General features: G+C 42.7%; 2 protein-coding genes across 3 annotated transcripts in view; one reads left to right on the top strand and one right to left on the bottom strand.

Annotated features, from left to right (window-relative positions):
- LOC308131601 (interleukin-10 receptor subunit beta-like) overlaps positions 1 to 13,042 on the bottom strand; it is a 54,725-nt gene extending 41,683 nt beyond the window's left edge. Inside the window, exons 1-2 of the mRNA XM_080498385.1 lie at positions 12,917 to 13,042; positions 5,878 to 6,001 (exon numbers count right to left, since the gene is read on the bottom strand). Of these exons, the coding sequence (XP_080354511.1) occupies positions 5,878 to 6,001; positions 12,917 to 12,974 (182 nt within the window). The 5' untranslated portion in view covers positions 12,975 to 13,042. The remainder of the gene's footprint in view (positions 1 to 5,877; positions 6,002 to 12,916) is intronic.
- Positions 13,043 to 20,609: 7,567 nt separating this feature from the next.
- Positions 20,610 to 21,669, top strand: part of LOC308131271 (interferon alpha/beta receptor 1b-like) — a 39,939-nt gene continuing 38,879 nt past the window's right edge. For both annotated transcript variants that reach the window (XM_080497938.1, XM_080497937.1), the window contains exon 1: positions 20,610 to 20,829. In XM_080497938.1, the coding sequence (XP_080354064.1) occupies positions 20,733 to 20,829 (97 nt within the window). In that variant the 5' untranslated portion in view covers positions 20,610 to 20,732. The remainder of the gene's footprint in view (positions 20,830 to 21,669) is intronic.

Raw genomic sequence — 21,669 nt, 5'->3', positions numbered from 1 at the left:
TTCCACCTCAGAAACAAGAGGTCCGGTTTAGCTTCCCAAAGCTAACTTTGATCCCTATGTGGAGAACTGAGTCTTGGGCCTGAAACTCGCCAGAACTGTTCTTATCTTCTCTTCCCTCTCTCTCTCCTTCATTAACCCGTCGCACGTATCCACTGTCCACTCGTGCCAATATCTGACTGGGATTAGATAACGCACACACATTTGGCCACATTTAGCATCCGAACCACTAACTTGTGCCACTAAACCACATCTGCACGATCACCAGAGTTCTGACTGTATATTCCGACATCCATTTAGAACTCTGAACCGGACTGACAACGCGGTCCGGTTGTCACGTGACCTCGGATAGCATCTCCATGTTGCCTCAGTAACCCGGCTACGGCTAGCCGGGCTATAGCCGTAGCCGCATTTTGTCTCTTGAGCCCCGTTTTCACCACCCAAAAAGTGCTGGAATGGACAGGTATCATCCATTACGGTTTGCATACCACCGCAAGAATTTGCGATTTTCCGGAAACAACCGCTGCAAAGGCGCTCGCTTTTCCGCTACCCCTCCATCGGGGTACCTGGGACTATGGAATGGGTCTGAGTTTGAGGAGCCGTCTGCTGATTGGTCAGTGATTCACTACTCGCCCTCAATATTTTAATATGTCGGCTGGATGAATCATCTGCTGTTAGTGTGGTCAGCTTTGCACTGGTTGTTTTTTTTCTTCCCTTTTTTTTCTTGTCTTTGCTGCTCAACTTTAGTGTTGGTCGTGGGGCTTGGGATTTTGCATCCCATTGGAGCTTTCTGTTTGCAGCATAGCATCAGTTTTGGCCACAGTGTATGTAATGAAATTGCCGATATTTTCAAGATGAAACAGGTAGCATTGAAAATGGTTACAATGTCAACATAAAGTCAATTTTAATTAAATATTCTAGTTCAAAATACAATGAAATGTCAAAAAACAAAAAGCCCACAGGCCTTATGCTCTCTGCTGTAAAGTGAAAGTGAAACTTGAGTATGTGTGACGTCAAAATCGTCATCCACCCTGTGCGCTAGGCTCTGCTCCGACACTCTGCAGGGACTTGTGAGATCGTTACGTTATGTTATTGAACGTGTACGGAAGTGACTCCCCCCCCCCCCCCCCCCCCCAACACCACCCCCGTGAAGAACGATCTTCTTTGCGCACAGTTTCATTAATTAGACATAAAATAATCTTCATGATTACACATTTTTAATACAGCCCAAGATAGTTGATGGTTAATTTTACTCTCCATTCATAACTCGGAGCACAATGCACTTTTTTCTATCTTTCTCTAACAACTAACCACAGCTCTCAGCCGACTGCATCATACATAGCAACGGGGTCAACCACACCTCCTCAATAAAATAACTCAACTCCTTGCTAAGAGTTACTCTTAGACACTTCCTGAGTCACTTTTAAGCTAAGAATTCCTTGCTAAGGGACTTTTAGGCTGAGATAGGAGCTCTAAGAGACTCTGAGATGCTCTGTGAATACGGGCAGTAATGAATGGAGAGTAACATTAACCATCAAATCTATTGGGCTGTAGCTACTGAAAATGTGTAATCATGAAAATTATTTTATGTCTATTTTATGAAACTCGGATAAATAATTTGATTTGTACACAACTCTAAATATATTGAACTTACCTGATTCACATGCCGATTTTATGTTACGATTTAAATGTTGCCATCTTTTCTGTCCACGCGGGTTATTTGTTCCACTTAATGCATTTGATTGTAATGGTCGACACAACGCAGCTGTCACCAATTACTGTGATTGGTGGAGCTCTTATAAAAAGAGATTAGACTTGGCAGAATGATGAAAATAACAAACGGAACAAACTGGAATGGCAACCCCCCAAAAAACTACAAAGCCCAACTGGACAGAAGAGCAGTGCCTGCTAGTAGAGCAGCTTGTGAAGCAAAATAAAACCATATAAAGAGGCAAACTGGGTCCCGGGACCACTGCACAAGGGAAGAGGCAGACCTGGGAGCGCATTGCCCAGAAACTCAATACGTCGTTCCCTCTCCTTGCACGAATGAGTGAGGAGTGTAAGAAGGTGCCGCGTAGTATGTGCTGCAGTGGAAAGCTAGACTGGAGATTGCAGCTTTCAAACTGAGTTTTTCTCAAACAGGTGAATGTAGTAGTATATACCATCAGGCCCGCCCCTCCCTACACGCAGAACACGCGCTGTGCGTAGGGCCCCGCGATCCATGGGGGCCCCCATTTTGCGCAAGTGAATTGAATTTCCCTCGGGTTCAATAAAGTATCACCATTCTCTGCAAATGCGCAAAGGATGCGCCTGCATTTTGCCGAGAGGCGCGTAGAACACCGCCACCAAGTCAGCCTGAGGCAGGAGAGGGAGAGAGAAAAAAAAAAGAGATGCAATGATTGAAAGCGCGAAGCATCACCATCTGACCAATCAGCGGTCAGACGGGCCGGCAGGCAGTTGTTTCCAGGTAGAGAGTAGAGAGAGAGAGAGAGAGAGAGAGAGAGAGCGAGAGAGAGATGGCTTCCAAACGTCAATACGATTCGGGAGCTAGCAAAAGAAAGAAAAAGTCCAAACAAGAAGAGGCTTGTGCTTCACTTGAAGGTGGGTATGTTGTTGAAATAAAAAAGAAAAAACTTTGTGGCATAAACATAAACTAAAAAATTATATCACTCTGCCTTAGTATGCATTCTGCCAGAATTAGCACACCCCATCCCAAATTCTCCATTTTAGGTGCAGCCAACCAGTGACTAGTTATATTTACATCTCAGACCATTGTTGAATAGCATGGCAAGTATGAACCACCTGGCTCTTCTATTAATAAAGTTAGTGGGCTGTGCAAATCATATTGTGGTGAGCGCCGTGGAAGAATTGCTCTGAGTCTTCTGAGTCTGATTCTTTTATGGCAGCTGATCACCAGAGGCTTTTATTTTGACATGAACACCCCCAACCGGAACTTCATAGCAAGATGACACTTTACACAACACATTTCTCACTCATTGTTGCCCACCAACATCTAACAAGCCAAACTAAACTAGACGAAATAATTAACTAGCTGAACTGAGGAACAAAAACACAACACAAGCACAAGTCAACACACACAACAACCCTAATAATAACCCTTAATAACCTCTGGCAACACATGATAACCTGAACTCCCATCATGCCCTGCAGCGAGCAACTCCGTGATCGCTACAATATGTTTGCAAATTATATTTTTATATTACGTTTTTGGCACGACACCTGTCCCCTGATATCAAGCAAAACTTTGACATGCACACCAGATTGTGTGCGCACGAGAAAGATATATTTTTATTTTTTCTTCCGGTGTCCCTTTTGGGGCTCCGTAGTAAATCATTTAAATTGCAGTTTTTTTGCATGAGACTTTCCCAGAGACTGACTTTAGTTCTTACCTTGTTCATACAGTTTAGTATACTTGTACGTCATAGCTGTAAATCCTAGTGAAAGGAGCCGGAAAAGAAAAAGACATCTCCAGCAACAGCCAGTCAGTGTCGCTCCCGACGCTGCAGCTTTACGCATGGCTGTCCCTGTGCTATTTATGCATTTACTGTTAGACTGATTGTTACACACTTTGGGGGCTTTTCCACCAGAAAGAACCAGGGGCTAGTTTGGAGCCAGGGCCAGGAGTTAGCAATAGTTCTTTGTCTTTCCACCGCCCAAACCGGTTCTTAACCGTGGCTAAACTTGGGCTACGCTGGCTCCACTTCATTGCTGGGCCAGCGAGGAACCAGGTTGGAGCCAGACGCGTCCTCGTGTAGGGGCCGAGTTACCGCTTGGGTTATTGCTACTTGTAAGGCGGAGGAGACGCAAACCGGCTTTCTGCAAACAACAGTGGTTATGGAGAAAAAAAATGTAAATAAAGCATTGAACGATGTAATCAGTCGCTCCCTGAAAATAATAATAGAAGGGAATGATCGCAGCACCACGGCTCTCAAGGTGCAGAGCTCCTCCCATGCACTCTCAGCTGCGTGATATAGAATTTAGAAGCAGTTTTCCATTGTTTTCATGCTTTTCATCGCAACGTCATTCTAAATAACTTCACTTTCATGTCTTGTTTCACGTTATGACCGCAGGCTGAGCCGCTGCAGCCGCTGAGCAGAGCGCAATGCAGACTTCATTGCGCTCTGCTCCGAGATTGTCAGGAGTCACACACCTCGCTCCAGCACCGGATCCTCTCTGGCACTCCTGCAGGCAATCAGCTAATTGATTGTCAAGCAGTCTTAAGCCCTGCAGGGAGGAGGTCCGGTGCCAGAGGATTGCCTAGTCTTCACTCCGTGTGGAGGTGAGTCGGTGTTGTCTCCCCGGGGGGTGAGTGTCCTCCCCGGGGTGGTTCCCGTTCCCAGCCCTGTTCCGACGCAGGCTCCAAGAAGTTCCCCGTCCGGGTCCCGTCCCGGCTCCAAGAAGTTCCCCGTCCGGGTCCCGTCCCGGTTCCAAGAGTTCCCCGTCCGGGTCCCGTCCCGGTTCCGTCCCAAGAAGTTCCCCGTCCGGGTTCCGTCCCTAGAAGTTCCCCGTCCGGGTCCCGTCCCGGTTCCGTCCCTAGAAGTTCCCCGTCCGGGTCCCGTCCCGGTTCCGTCCCTAGAAGTTCCCCGTCCGGGTCCCGTCCCAGTTCCGTCCCTAGAAGTTCCCCGTCCGGGTCCCGTCCCGGTTCCAGGAGGCCCCCTGAGATTCCCCCGGGTCCCGTCCCGGTTCCAAGAGGCTCCCCGGAGTTCCCCGGGTCCCATCACCATTCCAGCTCCCCTTTCCCTGTTCCCTCAATAAAATATAGATGTTTGCAAACAACTTTCTGCTTGAGGTCTGCTTTTGGGTTCAGGACACTCCACACGTCGGCTCCCAGCCGTGACAGAGATGCTCCACTATTTTTTTACCACAGAACTTTATAATGAAGCGATACTTTTGGTTCATCAGCAACTAAAAACCAAAATCTCTCTCTCTGGCCACTCTGCGGCTCCGGACGGAGACAGACGTGAAAAAACACCAATGGAGTGACGAGAAGGCATGCGAGGTTCGGGCCCAGACTTGATGTCGTGACCCGGACCAAACATAACTACAGTCCGTCTCCTCGTTCTTCTATGAGCGCTGCCAGTGCTGATCGGCGAAATCAGTGACGTATGACATTTTGGAGTGACGTTATGACGTGGCTCTCGCTTGACTCCGTTAATGGTGGAAAAAGAACCAGTTCATTGGCGGTGTTCATTTAAAAACTGGCCATGGCACAGGCCCTGAACTAGCTCCTGGTTCTTTCTGATGGAAAAGTCCTATTTGTCACAATTGATAATCAATCAGTTCTAGCCAGCGCTCTGTATCATTTGAAGATGAAACTATGACATATGAACATGGTGCTGCTGATCAAGAGTAATGTTCCACTAAAGAAACATCTATGCCACTGTAGCTTGGCTGTTAATGATTATGTGGCTCAATAAGTCTGATATTTGAAGATATTAAATGTATGAGGTGAATGTGGCTTCAATTCTGCACCTCATCAGCGCTGCCAGGAGACTGGTCCCCAAAATGTGCTACGCAAGGTTTTAAGTTTGCATACCGGTACACACATTGTCCCGCAAAGTTTGTTTAAATCACAAACTTTGCAAAGGAAGTGGCATACGCATCGTTCAGGACCCATTTTGTGCTTCAGCAACCATTATAACTGAGGCCCCAGAAATCATTATTAGTTTTAACTGTGTAGCATTTTGGTAAACCTTGGTTGTTTTTAAATGTGCTGTACAAATAAAGTTGATTAATTGATTGATTGCAAATTCTACAGGCATTTCCAACAAATTGAACACTGTTGTTGCAATTTGTAATATAAATATTTAATACAAGCAGATCCTAAAGCCTGGATGAAGAAAGAAAACATTGACTGACTTGTACTTAGCTGTATAGAGCAGGCCAGTGACGGCTCCTTCAGGTGGATCCCATTTCAGCACCAGATTCATGTTGTAGGAACTCAGGTGGACGTTAATCGGTTTGCCAAGGAGTGCTGATAAAACTGCACAGTGAAGACCCCCCCCCAAAGAAAAAAAAATAAAATAAAAATTAGTACAATTCTAAAATGTCTTTAAAAAGGTTACAAAGTTTTTGAAAAGGAAGAGTCTAACCAGGATATCAGCTCTGTGTTCATCCATTAGGTCTGGTTTTCACACTGAGTACAAATAAAAAAAAGAAATTGGGAAATACTTTTTTCTGTATTTATTTGATTCCTGTTGATAAAGCATTGATGAGAATGACTTTATATTGTTAATATAGGCTACAGAGTTTTAAATTTTAACATTTTCGGTTGGTGGTGCGCCTCGAGATTTTTCCAAAGAAAAAAGTGTGCCTTGGCTCAAAAAAGGTTGAAAAACACTGTGTTAGAGGATATGATCTCAAATTTGTATGAGAAATTATTTAATTAGGTATTCAATTAATAGTCAATAGTCAAAAGTTCAATTAAGTCCCGTTTCTGACCCTTTCATTTGCCTGAGTCAGTCCTGAATGATGGAGAACATGTGGGTCAAATGTGGCCCGGCACGCTATTTTATATGGCCCGTGAGGGCTTAAAGGTCTGATTGTCTTAAAATAAATACTGTATTCTTTTCAATAGACGCGCAAGTGCACCCCTTGGGGTGAGCATCTATTGGAAACAATGCGGTAATTACATGTGCCTTTGTTGACAGGGAAGTAGTTCTGTATGGGGTTATATTTGTGCCAAAATTCTGAGCGAGCGATGGGAAAATTTGAGCGCAAAAAAATTAATTGTGCAAGCACACTAATAACATTTTGAGGAAATATTTAAATTGCGCAAAGACAAACTTGAGATTGCGCGCTCAAAAATCATTTCTGCGCTCAGATTCTTCCTCTGCGTGCTCAACCTCTCTCTCTCTCTCGCGCTCAACCTCTCTCTCTCGCGCTCAACCTCTCTCTCTCTCGCTCGCTCAAATCTCTCCATGTCCGCGCTCAAGTTCTACTGTGCGCTCGCTCAAAATGTGTAAAGCCCAAATGTGACAGACACGGTTGTCCACCAATCACAGGAATTTGGGGCGGGCGTTGAACTCTGATTGGTTACTTCGGATTCTGGAAGTGCCTCATAACCAACAAAGAAGAAAAAGAAGAAGAAGAGGGAAAAACAAACTGCGGGGGAAAACATGTTGTAATCCAGGATCATTATCTTTAGTTTTCCTTATTTCTGTTTTCCTTCGCAGTTTGTTTTTCCCTCTTCTTCTTCGTTGGTTATGAGGCACTTCCAGAAACCGAAGCAACCAATCAGAGTTCAACACCCGCCCCAAATTTCTGTGATTGGTGGACAACCGTGTCTGTCACATTTGGGCTTTACACATTTTGAGCGAGCGCACAGCAGGACTTGAGCGGAGGTGGAGAGATTTGAGCGAGCGAGAGAGAGAGAGGTTGAGCGCAGAGGAAGAATCTGAGCGCAGAAATGATTTTTGAGCGCGCAATCTCAAGTTTGTCTTTGCGCAATTTAAATATTTCCTCAAAATGTTATTAGTGTGCTTGCACAATTAATGTTTTTGCGCTCAAATTTTCCCATCGCTCGCTCAGAATTTTGGCACAAATATAACCCCATACTAACGAGGTGCGCCACACGGCGGGTTGAGAGGTGGACAGTGCGACTGCTCCCTCCAGCCGCAGCACAAGCCCCAGGCGGAGCTGTGCCAAGAATTAAAATTAAAAATAAAAAGTTTAAAAAAATTACATTGACTGTTGTTTATGCACTTTTGCACCCATTTCAAAATATCATTTCATCAAGTGGCGAGGTTTGTTTCTTCAAGCTCGCCACATCTTTGTAAAACTGCATTGACCATAAACTACAGTTCCCTTAATGCACCACGATTGTATTTTTATTATACTAAAGATTGAAATTTGCAGTTTTGCTACAAACTGGCACATTTACCATTTGTGTACAGTTGTTCATTAAGGTGTCTTGTCCTGATCGAATGAATGAATAAATAAATATTACCCATGAAGATTGCAGTGTATAAACATGAATGAATGAATAAATGAATGAATAAATTTAACTTTATTTTGAACATACAAATAAAAATAAAGGAAAAGATAGACATTTCAATTTAACTTGGTAAAAGAAAAAAAGAAAAACAAAACTATGAAACATCACATCCCACTTGCTCACATCTGTATGTCGAAAAGGAGTAGGAAGAAGTAAAAAAAAATATTAATTCCTACCCTTCAAACACTCTTAATTTAACACTCCAATTGCACTGAAGATTGTGAAAAAACTGTCAAAGACAAAGACATCACAGAGATAAACTGCTGTACTTCTGAAATAGCAATCCCTTATATATCTTCTTAAATTGAATTATATTTGGTAATTGTTTGATCTGGATGCTTTATCTGTTCCACCTCTTTACTCCACAGATTGTGATGCAGAAGCTCTTTAGAGTCATACGCACTTTAGGAATCTTGACATGTAGTGTTCTTCTCAAGTCATACCCACTCACTGTCTCGCTGAACATTTTCTGGATGTTACCTGGTGTATGCAATGCAATTTTCAACAAGAACAATTGAGAAATACATATGATCCCAAAATGTCCAGGAAGAGAAAAATGGATGCAGATGAAAGGCTGCATGAACGTTGGGAAGGAGAATACATGTTTATTTGAAAACTATTTACAGAACAGCCTCAGAATTGAGATTCAATGTTTTATATACAACAAACTATATACAGTATATAAAGTATATAAAGCTTAAAGCTTTGTAATATTCATAATATATTTATTTTATGAACAGCAACATACAATAAACATTAATATAGGCTACTTTGTGTGTTCAGAAATATGTGTGTAAGTGGTCTGTAAGACTGTACATTTTTTAATGATCTGTGTGAACCTGGTAATTCATGTAAACATCCAGTGGAGGCAAACAGGGAAATAATATATCAGCCTTGCTCACTGTATTCTTCTCAAAAGCACCACGTTCAGTACGAGCAAAGTTTTCCAACTGACTTCACACCACCAGCCAAACTAAGCACAAGCAGACGGTAATTTATAGTTAAAAAAATTTTTTTTAAAAGGCAACCGCATGGAGGCAGTGACTGACGTAGCACAGAAGCTGTTTTTAGCAAAGAAAAAGCTGATATGTGTAAAGAAGTATTTCAAGATGTTCATAACTAAGTTTTTGGGGGATGATAGCCTGAGAATTAGAAATGAAGTTCTGTGAGATAATAATTGGAAGCTAAAGTGCAATGAAGATACGAACAGTTTGTTTAATGTGTATTTTTCTTTTAAGGAGCTTAAAGATGCAGTGGAAGCTGAGGTTAATACTTCACCAGGACAGGATGGGACAAGCTATTAGCTTTTGCAGCCTCGAGATGATCCAGAGCTGGAAAAGGTTCATGTCTTGTTTAACTACATTTGGGAAGCTGGGGCGCTACCAAAGGTTTGGAAACATGCAGTAGTAATCCCAGTCTTTTATCCAGTAAAGGATCCATCCCCTCCCTCATCTTACAGACTTATTGCATTGCCTTCAGTGCTGTGTAAGATGATGGAGTGGATGGTCACTAATAGACTTGTCTATTTTTTAGAAGATACTGTTTTTTTGTGAACTATCAAAACAGATTTAGGGTTGATAGAAATACCATGGACTCTGTTTCAGTATTGGATTGAGATGTTTGAAGGGCAATGATTAGCAGAGAGGTTGTGGTGGCAGTTGTACAGTATGTGGCGGGAGGGTTTGCTGTTTAAACTTTTTCATGCCGGCATTAGGGGAAGAATGTTGCAATGGATTAAAGATGTCCTTCATAACAGATAAATACAGGTAAGAATAGAAAATCATATATCAAAAACAGCTAGTATTTTGAATGGCATGCTTCAAGGATCTGTAATTAGTCCCATTTATTTAATGTAATGATAAATAGTATTTCTCAGTGTTTTAATCTAGTTTTTGGAAAATCCCTGTTTGCAGATGATGGTGTTATTTGGTGCAAGGGTAAAAATATGGAACATTTAATTAAGCAAACCCAGGTAGCCTTTGATCAGGTATTATAGTTTCTGCCACCAGGCAGTCAGGAGACTCAACTCCCTCCCTGCTCTGCCCCCCCTCCCCCCTCTGCCCCCTGCCACAGTCACCCTTACACCCCCCCTCCCCTCCGGCACCTGACATTATGCCCGCCCCCCACTCAAAAATGAACATTCTACCTCAAAAAGAGACATTGTACATGCCACTTTACCGTTTATATGTTTATAAGGTGTATAGATTTTAGATGTATAGATTTTTAAGTCTTTATATTGTTATCTTAATATATTATTAAGCTTTGCACTTTGGGTCTGAGAGGACCGGAATTTCATCTGGGCTGTATGTCATGCATATCAGCACATTTGACAAATAAAGTTGACTTTGACTTTGACTCTATATGTGGGGTTTTAGGATTTCAGCATATAAAAGTAATTATATGATCTTTGGCCTGAAAAAGAAAATTCCCCAAACAACTTTGTGTTTATATGGAAACCCATTAGAAAAGGTAAAAGTGTTCAAATTCCTTGGAATGTGGATGGATGAGAGGCCAACATGGAGCATGCATATAAAAGACTGTTGCCTGGTGTGAAAAAGTTATCAATGTGCTTCGTAACTTGGCTGGCAGTGACTGGGGAGCAGATAGGTCAACTCTGCTCATGATTTATAGAGCAATGATAAGATCAACATTGGATTATGGTTGTTTTGTATTTGTTGCTGCAGCTAAAACCGTTTTAGGAAAGCTGGACAGAGTTCAAGCAAAAGCCCTAAGAGTTTGCAGTGGAGCTTTTAGAATCACACCCATACCTGTGCTATTGGTTGAAATGTCTTTAAAACTTAGAAGGCAGAAGCTAGGACTCCAGTACTGGGCCAGACTAGCAGGACTTCAGCATAATTCTGCAGCCAAATGCATCTTGGAGGACTGTTGGGAGTTTGTAAAGAGGGAGGGAAAAGCAATTTTTCTGAGATCTGTCTGTCAGTTTGCTAGCAAGGTGAGCTTGGAGAATAGGAGTGTTGCTGCATTAGTTTAGTCCCCTGTTCCATTATGTCTTTTCTCGCAACCAGAGATACAATTGGGCCTGCTGGGGATGGACAAGAGTCATGTTAGTAGCCAAGTAAATGAGTTTGTGGTTCTGAAGAAGGAAACTTCTGTTCACATTGTTGTGCTGAGACAGATCATTCCACAGCTTTGGAGCCGCAAGAGCAAATGCACGGTCCCCTCTGAGCTTCCTTTGGTCTTTGGCACCCTCAGGAGCAGCTGATCAGCTGATCTGAGACAGCGAATGGGCGTGTAGGGGTGTAGGAGCTCAGAGAGGAAGGTCGGGACGAGACCATTTAGAGATTTAAAAGCAAATAAAATAATTTCGAAATGGATTCTAAATTGTACAGGCAACCAGTGAAAATGGGGGAAATGTGATCGTATTTATGTGTGCCAGTTAAAAGACGTGCAGCTGTATTTTGTACCATCATTTTACTACGTCGTTGGCAGGAAATTGAAGCTCCAGCAGTGTTTGGCGATCATACACCGGTAGAGAGTCGACATCCCGAGTAAAAAGTGAGATAAACAGCATAAACACACACATCACTGGGAGAGACAGATGGCAAGCCACACACATGGGCGCCATCTTGTTCAGATGAGGGGGAATTTGAATTCAGTTAAATCTATGTTTTCCCTTAGTATAAATTCACATTTAGTAGATAAGGCAGTTGTGAGCTATCTTCTCTCTACCAACCTCCGTTCGAGAGTCTAAAGTGGAGTGATTCTATTGAACTGAAGAGGGCAGCATTACACTTTTTTTGTGTAGAGGCTGCTGGAAACCATTAGAAGAAGAAGAAGAAACTTCACATGTCCCACTACAGTGCTGCCCTAAACACATCCATTCAGTCGTACTGCCACCTATTGGTAGGAAGTTCAGAGGAAGTTTAAGGAATTACATTGTTAAATACCATGGCCCTAAACTTTGTGATATAATTTATGAGATTGATAGGGATATGAAGCACATCAGGACACACAAAAATGTCATAACACCCATACTCTAAACCAAACAGGAAGTCTGCCATTTGTCATTAACGATGAAGTTCTTGAGTTGAATTTCTCCTACAGGGTAAATCTAAGAGATCTCAAATTTGGCTTGTTTATACAACTGTACTTCTCGATAAAAAGGGTTTCGAAATTCTTCGGCTTAAAAAGTTAAAGGGCATAAATAGCCATGGCAGCCTGCCAAAACTCTGATTGTTCGACATGAAACGGGAAGTGATGTGTAACTCTGCTCTATTGAACACTTTTGACACTTTGACATAAAATCATCCCACATTTCTATCATACTCTGACATACACCAAACCTTGGCATGCACATTTCAACGAGCATGGGTGTGTGAGGAAACCTTCAATGCTGCTTGCACCTTTTATTATATTTCTAATCTGTAAATGGGACTTAAATGATACTTTTTAACTTTTACTTGTACTTTATTGAGAGCCTTTTCACAATTACAGGTGCTTTATTGAGACTTTTCCATTAATACTGGTACTTTATACACACTTTTTACACACCGCCATTGCTTGGCAGAATGATGATACAACTATTTGGCAGCAAGTGGTAAAATGTCATCTGAAGTTTTCTAGTTTATTTACATTTTAATGTACATTGATGTTGTTCTTCTTTTGTCGATAAACTGTATACAGTGTTTAACTAGTATCTCTGAGGGTGCTGTCTTATTACATTAATTTAGTTTTATTTTGTTAAAGCTGGACCTTGAAGAGTGAATCTGATTTTATTTTTTGTTGTGAGATTGAGTTTTAGTTCCAAATTGAGATCATAAACTTCGAGCATGTCAAGAGTCAACTTCCATTACCATTCAGTATGGACACGCAGACACACACGGACACACACACGTAAACACACACACACACACACACACACACACACGCTCACTCACTCACCTGTAGAACCGCTGAATGCTGAACACAGTAGGAAAAGAGCAGTAATAGAAGGAGCCATTTCATCCGTCGCTTGGTGCTTGTTGTCTGTGAGAGATCGTGTGTGTGTGCGTGTGAATGATTGTGTGTATTTAGACTATTTCCTGCTCAGTATCGCGCATAGAAGGCGGAGAAACAATGAAACGAAACCATAGACATTACGTTATAGAGAGTATAGACGCCGAATTGGCTGCCGTGGCACAGAAAATACGCCGCCATCTTGGTCCGGTCGTCTAAGGCCATACAGTGAAAGCCGTATCGTTTTATCCCGTTCCGACATTGAGGCACTACAATCTCTTTGCTACCTTACAAACATACATGAGACCCGAGCTCGATGTCAAAAGTTCTCCATTTTTAATCCCGTGGTTTTTATAAAATCAGAGTTGAGAAATTGGCACTACTTTCTTTCGTGGCGTAATGATACTGTTGTCATGCGTGTTGCGGTTTGAGTCACATGGAACCAGACAAAATAAAGAGTGGACGCCGCAAACCGCTACTCCGCTCTGGCGAGGTCCGGTGCCGCCATCTTGCCCCGGTCGGCCGCTCCGCTCAGTCTAATATGCTTCATGAAGTGTCAGCAACTTTAATCAATCATAACTCGCTGAATACTAAACTGATTTTCACCTGGTTTTCTTTCCTGTAAACATCATATATGTAGTTCTGATACTGGACACACGATTTGGAGTATTTCAAACTATAATAGAATATTCTGATTTGTGATCTATGATAGGTAATTTATAAAACACGGGGACACACACACACACACACACACACACACACACACACACACACACACACACACACACACACACACACACACAAATATATGAAGCAGAAGCAGATTGTGCACTACCCAGCCATTGTAGTAAGTGCATTGCAAACCTATGCATAAGATACAACACAATAGTTGTCATTCAGAACAAACTCTAGATTTTTTTTATTAATTCATTTCAGGCATATGGCACTTCACATGCGTACAATCACATACGTACCAATATTCATAGTCTGTATATACACACACATAAATCCATCTATAGAGAGCCTATGATGACAATAAAATAAAAATAAAATGATACCTTGCAAAAATATATTCAGAGAAAATAGATAATCTATATTTAAGTATACCCACACACATATTAACATACAGACACATGTACAGTACATATCTCATATATGCAATTAAATTGCCTGAAAAGGAGCAGGAAGAAGTAACATTATCAAATACTCCATTATTCTACTAAATAAATATCTTTCTGTATTAAAAATTGATAGAGTATTATCTCTCTCTCTCTCTCTCTCTCTCTCTCTATATATATATATATATATATATATATATATATATATATATAGGTGTAGCCCAGTGGAAAATATTAATACATATTAAAACATTGATAAATATATGCCCCTGGTAGTGGGATAAAAAGTTTAACATATATAAAAACGTGATTCAAATACATTTATTTTGGTTTGTTAAAAAAGGTACAACATGTAAAAGTTTATTTGAATGTTTGATGTATTTCATTTTGCGTATTCAACTGTTTATTTGTGTACTTCATGTTGTGTATTTCTTAAATGTGATGTTTCTGGGTGGAGAGATGGCTGCAGCCTGATGGCTGCTCATTGGTTAATAGGGAAGCTGAGGTGAGCCGGAGGGTGCAGAAGAACAGGTGGGTGAGGAGTGTGTGCAGGTGCACCAGCCTGGGAGAGAGCAGAGAGGGGGACACAGCAGCCAGAGGGGGAGTTCTTTGCTGACCAAGCAAAGTGTGGACTGAGTGAACTATGGCTGAAGTTTTAGCCCAGAACTTCATTGTAGATGTACTGCCATCAGCCAAGTGAGCAGTGGTGGAATAGACGTCCACTCCTCGCAGCGTGTGTCCGAGCTCTCAACGGCAACTGAACTGTTTTCCCTCCGAAGACGACCAGCCGTCACCAGATAGCGCTCTGAGCCCCCGAGAGGCTCAGAGTTCCTCTGGCGACGTGGGACCCCAGCGGCCCCTCGCCACCACCTCCTGCATCCTGCTCCTGCCCCCAGCTCCAACTTGCACCACCTCCTGCATCCTGCTCCTGCCCCAGCTCCAACATGTACCACCGACTCACCTCACCACCTCTAGAAGGTATTTCTTGGAGTTTGATTCCACTTGTTTGGGAGAACAAGACTGAGTTTATTTTTCCCCATGAACTCCCACTTAACTGGCCCGCAACGGGTTATTTTGATTTGAAAGACTTTTATGCCGGCTTAGCCGAGGTTTCATGATTGTTTGTTTATTGTTGAAATGTTTCTTTTTGGTTGTAATAAAGTAGCATCTTATTTGTTAAGTTTTACTAAGATTTCTTTGTCATATTTGGCTGTGAATTGTTTGGAGGTTAAAGGTGAAAAAACAAAACCTTGAACTCTACTTACCATCATCGGCTGCCATTGATTGTTTCCTGGTACTCTTTATTTTCAAATCCAAAACTAATATTATTTTTGTTTTTATGCTAATGAGTTCAGGGCCCTATTTCTATCTGTTTGCAGGCAATAGACGGGCTACACACATATATATATATATGGGTTTTTGTGTGTGTGTCCAGCCGGTGTCACCTGGTAAAATGTGCTGGTCCATGTTATGCCTGCAATATTTGGTTTATTTCTACAATAGCGTTCTTGAGTCAGTTGTAATCTCAGTCTGTATTGTGGAATATATGATTTATAAAGTCCGTTCCACTAATAGTAGGTGAACAAGCTGTAAACAAAGTCTAGCCCATGACACTGAGTTCACTGGTGGACATAAATTCAGAACAATAAGGTTGTATTCGCAATATTCAAACAATAGTGATGTTCCATCTTACTTGTGAAAATAATCCCCTGAGCCCTGCTTTCTACAGTCCACTTATTTATCCAGAAATACCTCACATGGTATTCTGGTGTCTTGATTCTCTGCTGCTATGAGTTGTGTTTACGGACTCTACGACTGGACCAATATGGCCACCATATTAGCTGCTCCGCAGCAGCCTGTGTCATCTACTCTTTATTAGGTCTATGCATGTAACCTGCTGGTCCAATTGGAGGGTGCAAAACATCCAAGATGGCCGCGACCATGATAGAGCTTTTTTCTTTCTCTCTCTCTCTTTTTTTTTTTAGATAGATCTTGAGGCTGTTTTATGCTTGATGCACGGGCGTGATGTGCCGAACTTAGACGTACGGAATCAGCATGAGAGAACGTGTCTGCCATTTATACTACATGCAGCTCCTACTCCCAAACTGCAGGGGGCAGTGCATCGCGCAATACACACTTCCACCGTAGTATTAAATTGGAGCAGAAGCTAACTTCTCTGTGAGGCCAGCAGGTGATCCTGCAAGTGGAGAGCGGTTCGGAGCATGCGACTATTGTTTCAAATAAAATGTTCCCTGAGGTCTGACACTGAAGCAAATGGACATCCATGAGTCAAATCTTGTCTTTCCAGTGTGGATGTGCAGCTTTATGCTTTTTGTGCCTTTAAAACCAAGCCTTCAGTCCTCCTCCTCAGCTCCACCTTTTTTCTGAACGTGTCCGTCCCTGTCGTCAAAAATATTTGACGCACAAAGCCGTGTGGAGCTCACGAATGCATCAAGCATGAAACGGCCTTTACTGCAGTTCATAGGAGGAAAATATGACAGTAAACTTCAAGCCATCAAAAATATGCATGCATGGGTTTTATATAGTGCTTTTCGGGAGACTCAGACACTAAACGTTGCATTATTCATTCACTCTATATTGGATAGTGGTAAGCTACGCATGTAGTCCCAGCTGCTCTGGGGCCAACTGACAGAAGAGAGGCTGCCAAACTGCGCCATCGGCCCCTCTGACCACCAGCAACCCCCCACTCTCTCACTGCATTCACCCAGACAGTTTAGGGTTCAGTGTCTTGTCCAAGGACCCTTTGGCATGTAGGCAGGCAGAGATGGGAACTGAACCTGCAACTTTCCAATTGGGAGATGACCACTCTACCAACCAAGCCATGCCGCCCCATTTATATGGCCCTGATATCAGTTAAAAAAAAAGAAAAAAATACAAGACTTTATGGCAAAACAATGGAAAAAGATCTGAAACTGCAATGAACTATGGCTTTGTGTGACAGTATGACCATAGTTGAAATTTATAAACAACTTCATCGGCTTCAACTTTGACAACATTCCAGAAGATAATGGGTTTCATACCACATGCTACAGATGATTCGTAGATAGAAAGAGTTTGGATTCTGCGGAGAAACACAAAAGAGAGCATCCGGATGTCAATGAAACACAGGGAGGTGAAACTCTGAGAAAGAAAATCATTAATTCATCACCATGTCTAGCAAACGTACAAAGGATAATCTTTCACTGGCACATATTTCATGTTCTCACTGTTGCATTATTTGTGTGCGTGTGTGTTATTGTGAACCAAGAGGTGCTGTGGACGGCTCAGCTGAGAATAAAGTTCATCACTATAGTGAAAGAGCATGATGACATCAATGCTTCAAACTCTCGTGCTCGTATTCATGAAGCATGCTAAGGCGGGAGTACCACGCCTGAGCGAGCGTACCCCCCGTACTCCAGCCACACTCACCCCGGAACACGGTGGGACCACAGCGGGAGGTGCTTGGGGGAGCCTCAACCCCCAACCACCCCCTCCTCCACCCTGTGGGGTGTTGGATGCATGTTGAGGTGTGTATTTGTGTTTTGAACAAAAAACCCAATGGAAGAAGCTCCAGCTCTGCCCAAGGCCCAGCTCAGGTCCCAGCCGTCCAAGACGGGTTATTGTTTCAGTTTCAATATACCCTTGGTTTTATCGTTCACGCTGCTTCCTGCACTTCCTGCCGCCGTCCACCCCCGTAACAGTTTTTTTGACTGTGAAGTTTCGGGACTTTGCATCTCATCTGAGGTTTCTGTTCAAACGCGATGCAGCGGCGGTCAGCATTCTGTTCAAATGCAGTCAGTGCCTCTGCATCGCGTATGAGCAGAAAGCTTGGACGCAATGCATTGCGTCTGGACTGCCAGTCGCACTCCAGTGCACCACGGTCTGTCTTTGCATCGCGTCCGAGCTTTCTGTGTAGAGGTTGGGGTGACTCTCCGGTGGTTGGGCAGAAGGCACGGTGCGGGGATGGACCGCGGACGTGATCCAAAGACAGATGCTCGCAGCAGCCCCTGTGTTCTGGCATGAAGCGTGGTTTGAGCAGAAAGTTCATGGCTCCCATGTCCCGGTGCAGCACACTGGCACGGCTCTTTGCCGCGGCCAGCCGGGACGCGATCGGGTGCGGGGCAAGTCACCAGAGGGTTAGCTCTCCCGGGACAAACACAGAAGTTGCAGCTGCAAAAAATAAAAGTTAACAAAACAACTAGTGCAAAGTGGAGGATGTAAACAAAAACAGAGAATTCATAATGTCCAGATCTGCTGCCTGGCTGAGGTTACTGTTGTAACGTCACATATCTGCAGAGCTCTAAGCCCCGCCTACTTTTAAACCTACTTTCTGAAGTGGAAACAGGCACCAGTTGTGCTTTGTCATACCGCTCCGTTCCCTCCCTGTACCTTTTGTGTGGGGAAACGCGCCATAAAAGGGACTTAAAATAGATCCTTGAGGAACCTCGCATGTAAGTGGGGCAGTGGAAGAGGAGAAGTCACCGAGCTGAACAGAGAAGCTGTCCAGTGAGGAGTCTGTAGGACGCAATTGCTGCACTATGTCATGTAGGTCTGTAAATGTGATGGTCTCAAAGTGCTTAAAGACAGTTGGGCTCAGTGGAGGGGTCAATGAGAAGTGCAGGTGAAAACTTTAAGCAGGAGATTTTGTCGATGGAAAAAGTTCAAGACGTTTTCACACAGTGCAGCTGAAAGGGGAACTGGATTGGATTCTCGATGATTTACTAGCGAGTTAAAAACATTAAAAAGAACGTGGGGTCTCTGGTAATTGACAGCAAAAAGGTCAGACTTTGACCTGATTGATTTTTGATTTGGCACCTTTCACCGCTTTCTGGTATCTGGGCAGTGCATGTCAAAAGAAATTTGTAATTGATCCGTTTTCCACTTTCTCTCAGCGCGACGACAAGCACGGCGGAGAGATCTTGTGTTTTCATTGACAGGGCTCAGAAAGCGCTGTACCTTGTTTTAATCTCAACGGTGCAACAAAGATCTCAGTGCAGGTTTTGTGAGCTCGTCTGTACTGAGATTACCATCATCCCGTGTATACAATTCTGAGGATTTAAAAGCATCAGAAAACTAAGAGGCAGTTTGCGGGTTCATCCTGCGGGCGGAGTGTGGGTGAAAACTGGTGGAGGCTGTTGAGCAGGGGACACTCACACTGAATAAAACAGGCAGGTGATCAGAAATGTAAGTATCACATATAGGGATGAACGAGTACACCACTATCTGTATCTGTTCAACCATCTAAATGATCTGTATCCGTATCTGTAATCGGAGTGGGCGGGGGCTAAACTGAAAATGGGCGTGGCTTAATTGGAACTGGGTGGGGCTTAAATTGATACATTATAAGTCTGAAGTTGATATGATTGATCAGAAGTTGCTTTATTTATTGTTTATTTGAAAACTATTTACAGAACAGCCTCAGAATTGAGATTTAATGTTTTATGTGAAAAAAACTATATACTATATAAAGCTTAATTTGGGACATTTATAATGCATACATTTTTATGAACAGCCATATACAATAAACATATGAATATAGGTTGCTTTGTATTGTCAGCTATATGTGTGTATGTGTGTAAGTGGTCAGTAAGACTTCATTTTTTAATGATCTGTGTGAACTCCATGATTCATGTAAACATCCAGTGGTGGCAAACAGGGAAATATGTCAGCCTTGTTCACTGTATTCTACGGAGCCCCTCTGGTGACATTGGTGAAAAAAATATTATTGTTTAATAACGCGTGGCTACGCGTTATTAAGGTGTGGGAACGAGATAAATAAGGCGTGGCCACGCGTTAAGGTGTGGGAACGAGATAAATAAGGCGTGGCCACGCGTTATTAAGCAATAATATTTTTTTCACCAATGTCACCAGAGGGGCTCCGTAGTATTCTTCTCAAGAGCACCGCGTTCAGTACGAGCAAAGTTTTCACCTGACTTTACACCACCAGCCAAACCAAGAGCAAGCAGACGGTAATTAAAAAAAAAAAAAAAAAATGCGAGCTGCGTGGAGGCAGTGACATGAGCCGTTTTCAGCTGTTTTGTCAAATGCACTGCGTACGTTATGAAACAAGTTTACTCGAGTTAAAAACTGGGGAGAACCTGGAAGAACCTCAATGGGCAAATGACGAGGGATGGACCGAAGTCTCTCCATTTATAAAAAAAAAAAAAAAAAAAAAAAAAAAAAAAATCTCGACTTTGATTTTTGACTTTTTCTGAAGTGCATGCGTTTGTTTTTTTTTTTTTGTTTTTTTTTTTAAGCCTCTGAATGTTTTTTCTTCAGTGGCCCTAATACTCTTCCGTAAAAAAGGAAGCATTGAGCCTCCTTTCCTTGGCTCATTGAGCATTCTAACATTCCTTATCGTAGCCACACTTCCAGGGTTCAGGAAAGGTGGATAGGAAAGGAGAAAGGAGGGACTATTAGGAAATAGGATAGACTATTCGGATGCACCCACAGTGTGGAAAGGTTGAGATTCTACATCCACATGTTTATGATTCTACTTTGTACAGATCTATGTACCCAGTCGCAGTGTGGACGAGGCGCCTCAGATCTCGTCTTCCTGCGAATTGAGATGTTCCCCCAAGACGAGGACCGAGTTAGACCGAGTTAGCCACCAGGGAGGGTTCGGATGGAGACCTTGACCCAGCATGAGAGCAGAGGTGATCGGATATCAGGATGACAGCATGTTGGTCTCTGCTGCTCTGCTGCTCGGCTTCGTCTCCTGCTGCCTTCACTGCTCCGCTGGTAGGTAGCAGCTCTCTCTTCCTTCTTTCTTCTCGCAGGTATATGTTGACAAGTCGGACAGTGAAAGAAAAGCCCGTGATGGAATGGTTTGAATCAGTAGTGGTGTACATGTTCATGAGCTCCCCGGGCGGAAAACAGCTCCACAAACCGAAAGTAGTCACTGGACGCCATGTTGATTCCTCCTTAACACTGCCGTCAAGCCCGCACTCAATTATAACTGCGCTTTTATTAAACGCCTTTACGGTAAAACACAAGACAGCGTACGGCCGCAATGCTGGAAGGAAATCCTTCAAAATTAAAGCCCTGAAAGCAGCGACAGACCGTCTGTTTTCAAAATGCAATAAAACGGAATCCTTCATAGGTTTACACCCAATTTCACTTCAGTGCAATACTAGGCATAGTCCTTTGTTAGTGCTAGAAATATGAAAGAATATTACTGTAGAAATTGGAAGTAAAGTACTCTTAAACTTGGAGACAAATTAACGAAAATAATGGTTTATGGCCTGTTTTCAAATTGCAATAAAAAAAAAGATTCTTCATAGGTTTATGCCTGATTTCACTTCAGTGCGATACTAGACATACTCCTGTATTACTACAAGTAATATCAAAGAACATTACTGTAGAAATTTGGAGAAAAGCAATGTTAAACTTGGATCTGTTGGTCAAAAATAATGGTCTTGTCTTCGTTCATTTGCTCCAAGTTTAAAAGTACTTTTCTCCAAATTTCTACAGTAATATTCTTTGATATTGCTTGTAGACGTAACGAAGTATGTCTAGTATTGCCCTGAAGTAGAATCAGGCATACACCTATGAAGGATTTCTTTTTATTGCATTTTGAAA

The sequence above is a fragment of the Blennius ocellaris genome, assembly GCF_963422515.1.
Source record: "Blennius ocellaris genome assembly, chromosome: 6".
Classification (NCBI taxonomy): Eukaryota; Metazoa; Chordata; class Actinopteri; order Blenniiformes; family Blenniidae; genus Blennius; species Blennius ocellaris.
The sequence above is the reverse complement of the archived record's forward strand: the minus strand, read 5'-3'. Positions and strand labels throughout refer to the sequence as shown.